Raw genomic sequence first — 4,407 nt, forward strand, 5'->3', positions numbered from 1 at the left:
AAAGCAGTAAAAAAAAAAAAAAAAGACAAGGGGAACAAAACAACAATCATTCTTTTGTTTGTGCAAAGAGAACGCTCTTTCATCTCATCCAAACGAGAAAATAAAACAAAGACGGTAGAATGAATGCTTATTTCCTCATTTGAAGGTTAAAAGCATACACAAGCATAGATACTTTCACTCAAAGACGCAAAATTCCCATGTTGGGTTATTTGGGTTTGCCCAGTTTTGTCATAGAGAAAATGCTTAACCTTGCATCTGGGTCTGCACTAAGTTGGAAATATTTGATACCTTAAAACAAACTAGCTATTTATTTGTTGTGCATGTTTTTCTTCACACTAGTAGAAACCAGAAATAGAAGTACAAAGAACACAACGACTACTACAAAATGAAACAACAAGATAGCAATCCAAACACAGTTGAAGCAAATAAAACAAACCAAAAACAGTACTCCTTGTCAAAGCTTAGAAACATAGGTTAAAAAATACCATCAATGAACATAAAAATAAAGCAGAACAAACCGGGGGATTGGAAAACCTGAATATTTTCACCCCAGATTTTCTTCATTCCCACGGCATACTGAGTGAGCCATTGAAATCAAAGCATCCAAAGTCCAAACTCATCTTGAACTCTCTCGCAGCTGAGAATCCATTCCAATGCTGATCTTTTACTTGCTGTTCACTGTCAAACATCTTCAAAGACAACCATCGAACGCTAAGTAGCGAAACAACAAAACAATAGAGAATAAAAATTAAAAGTAAAAATAATAGAAAGAGGGAGGAAATCAATTGAGATTCCAACAATTTTGCATTGACGGCGTTACCTAAAGAAAAGTTTGGAACTATTGACGTCTTTGCTTTCCGTCAATGGCGAGAATCGGAGGAAGCAGAGGACGGCTTGTCAGATACGCCGTCGTGCTCCTCCGCACCCTGAATTCGTGCTGGTATGCGGAAGCCAGAGAAGCTACCGGAAGAAGAGCCGGCAAACCCAATAGAAGCTTGATGGATCGCGGCCGGTGAAAGATAGTGGTGGTGATCCACAGTCATGGCAGCCGTGGCGATCGAAGAAGGATCTATCCAAGCACGAAACGAAGGGGTGTTACTGGACTGAAGGGGTCCCCTCTGAGGAAAAAACTGGCCATGGCCAAACATCGCAGGAGACGGCACAGCCGCCGTCGCCGACGAGTTGAAGATGAATCCACTGGCATGGCCACTGCTACTAGCATCTGCAGCGGCATTATTCCAAGCCACCATTCTCTGCAATCGTCCATGCTCCTGTTCCTCTTGGTGGTGCTGCTGTTCAGACCATCCGGAAGAACCGCCGTCGAACGCTAGTGCGGTGGTTCCGGCGAAGAGCACTTGCTCGTGAACATGCTGTTGGTGTGGCGGCTGCTGCTGCTGTTGTTGGTGGTGCTGAAGAAGAATCGGCGAAAGCAAATCAGGCGGTGGAGGATAGTTATGAAAGGACGACGTCGTTGTTGCAACCTCCCCCGGCCCCACCATCGGAAAGAAAGACTTAATGGTATCAGCTATATCAGTGTCCAAAGTCGGCGGAAAGAAACCAGAACCGCCACTGTTGTATTTGCCACTACTACCGTTATCGTCGTTCAAATGTTGCGGTTGAAATTCCGAGATTCTTCCACTGCCACCAACCAGTGCGGTAGCCTTTCGGCTACCAGAAGCTTCCATAGCGTCGTCCACCGTGGTCGATTGGCGGTGGACGATTTGATTCAGCTGTTGGTTTTCCTCCTCCTCCCGGAGCTTCTGCTGCTGAACAGCAACATTTGAGTTCGAGGCCGCGGCGGCGGCGGCGACGGTCGTGGTAGTGGCAGTTGGTTTCCATGCGGGGAGCTCGGCGAGCTCGTCGATGGCGGCCTTTGCTTTCTTGATGAGCCAGTCGACGGCCTTGCTTGGGCGGTCGTAGCCGAGTCGGTCCTGAACGTCGTAGAACTGGATGGCGGTGTGTGCGGAGAGTCGCACACGGCGGTCCCTCGGGCCCTTGGCTGTGCAGACCTTGCTGTGTCGGTCCTTCCGGCCGGTGGACCGCACAATGTGGCCTCCTTGGACCTCCACAATTTCTCCCCCTCCTCCTCCTCCTCCGGCCACGGCCCTCATCCCAAGTCTTGACGATGTTGGACGGTGATGCTGTGTTTCTCCCATTTTTCTTGCATATTCGATGGGAGTGGGAGTGGGAGTGGGAGTAGGAGCGGGAGTCGGTGATGGTGATGATGATGACGCTGTAGGAAGAAGAGGTGAACGAAGAAAAGAACGTTTTCTTGGTGGTTGCAGTGGGTTTAGAAGGTCGGTGTCTATGCTTATGTAAGAAGGTGGTGGTGGTTGTTGTGGTTGGAGATATTGGAATTGGAGATGAAAATTCGGGTCTTGGTGGTGGTGAGAAGGAGAATCTTGCTCCTCTTCTTCTTCTTCTTCTTCTCCTTCGTCCTCTTCTACATGACTTGGATTTATTCCCGGGTTTTGATGATGATGAGGATGATATTGTTGATGATGATGATGTTGGTGCTGATGCTGTTGCTGACGATGGTTCCTGTAAGGATCCAGACTCGGACCCTTGTGGTTGCTGCTGCTGTTGTTGTTGCTTTGCTTTTCCTCTTCCAGCTTTTAATGGAGCAGTACACTTTTTCTTAGTGGGTTTTTGATTCTCTACAGTCCAGGCTTTGCTTCTTCCTACCCTCTTCTTCCTCTTGTTGTTGTTGTTGCTTGTGCAACTGCCACCGCTGGTTCTGCTCCTTCTGCTTCTGGCAAAAATCCCTGCCATCCAATTTCCCTAGTTCCATTACCACAAAACCAAAAAGTCCCACACCCACCGTAAAAACTGAACTAGAACAAGAATGTTGTTGTTGTTAAACCAACTCTATCTTCAGCCTAACCCATCTCTTTCCTTCCTTTCTTCTCTCTTTTCCCTCTCTATCTCTCTCTCTCTTTCTTTTTCTTTCCCTCTCCCTTGGACACCACACTTTTTGCCTTTTTACTAATAGAGGACCTTAATGCACTACAACATAACCAAACTAGTTAAATGGATTGAGGGTTGGTTGGTTAATAACCCACTTGGCCAAACAAACCTTTAGGGATGCACCAAAGTGGAAGAGGTGTCCTCTTGGAAAAATTCCAGCAAAATTTCCATATCTCAACACACAGACAGAAAGAAAGAGAGATAAAAGAGTAAATTAAGGCTATAGGGAAGAGGAATTCATTCTGGCCCTATAAGGGGGAGCCCCTTTGATGATGATGATGGCAGTGGTAAGGAAGGGGTGGCAGTGTTTGGTCAGAATGGTGGTGTTAAAGATCTCTGTGATTTTTCATCACTGCGCCTTTCTGCTGCTGTTCTTGTACTACCTACACAAATAACACACATAATACCATTTCAACTTTCACCATTTTCACCATTCTCCCTCTCTCCATCCTCTTTCTCAAATTGGGTTATTTTAAAAAAATACAGGATACTAACAATTGTATATAATTATATCAAAAAATATATTTATACGATAAAAATTTTATTACCAAATTAGCTACAGGCCTACAGTATATTATTTATAAATTTACGTGTTATTTAATTTATTTTAATATTTATTTTATATTTTAATATATATTTTATATTAATTATTGAGTTGTTTTATATAAATAGCATGATTCAATTATATATATGTATTAAAAAATTAGGACAAAATACTAAGATCATCCAATTGCATGCAAAAAATACTAACATCACCTAAAGTAAGAAATGGTTCGTAGATCATCTAAAGACTTTTTTTTTATGTAAATTGAATTAGGGTATTTCGATTTGTATATGTACTAAATCGAATTAGATAGAATAGATTTATTAGGGTAATTTTAACTACATATAATTCGAATCAGGTTACGTAGATTTATCATACAATTTCGAAATCCATGGTAATTCGAGTTAAGCTGTTTCGAATTAGTCCATGGTTTGTTCCCATAATAATTCGAAATAGGTAGTTTCGATTTACCCAATAGTAAATCTAGCCAACCTATTTCGATTTATATAGGATCCTCGACTTACACTAAATTTAATTCACTTATTTCGATTTATATGGAGCCTGACTCTATATAATTCAAATCCACTTCATTCAAATTACATTTTACCACCTCATACCCACCAAATTCAAAGAAAGTGATGCTGCCTAACATAATGGAAGACGACCTGAATCAGATTTATCGCTTAGATGGAGTCGCACATATCGCTGATAGCGTGCACGTTGAGGTTAGTACAATAAAATTTAAAATTTTGATTTATTTTATGTAAGAAAAATGCCATGTGTTTCTTTTGGTTAAATAAGTTAGATCTTGTTTATTAATATGATTAGAAGGTGTAAACTTGTAGTAGTAGTTAGAGGTTTGATTTAGTGGTCACAATATGTTAGAAATCATTTAT

The 4,407-nt window shown here is 42.0% G+C and overlaps 1 protein-coding gene across 1 annotated transcript; it reads right to left on the reverse strand.

Annotated features, from left to right (window-relative positions):
* Window positions 1-289: 289 nt before the first annotated feature.
* LOC107478385 (transcription factor TCP4) lies at window positions 290-2,167 on the reverse strand. The gene is made up of 3 exons (XM_052258922.1): window positions 1,347-2,167; window positions 821-1,292; window positions 290-711 (listed from the first exon to the last, which is right to left on the reverse strand). Exons 1-2 carry the CDS (start codon window positions 2,154-2,156, stop codon window positions 861-863), a joined length of 1,242 nt encoding a protein of 413 aa, XP_052114882.1. The 5' UTR covers window positions 2,157-2,167; the 3' UTR covers window positions 290-711; window positions 821-860.
* Window positions 2,168-4,407: the final 2,240 nt, after the last annotated feature.

This window comes from Arachis duranensis, chromosome 3 (genome assembly GCF_000817695.3).
Source record: "Arachis duranensis cultivar V14167 chromosome 3, aradu.V14167.gnm2.J7QH, whole genome shotgun sequence".
Lineage (NCBI taxonomy): Eukaryota > Viridiplantae > Streptophyta > Magnoliopsida > Fabales > Fabaceae > Arachis > Arachis duranensis.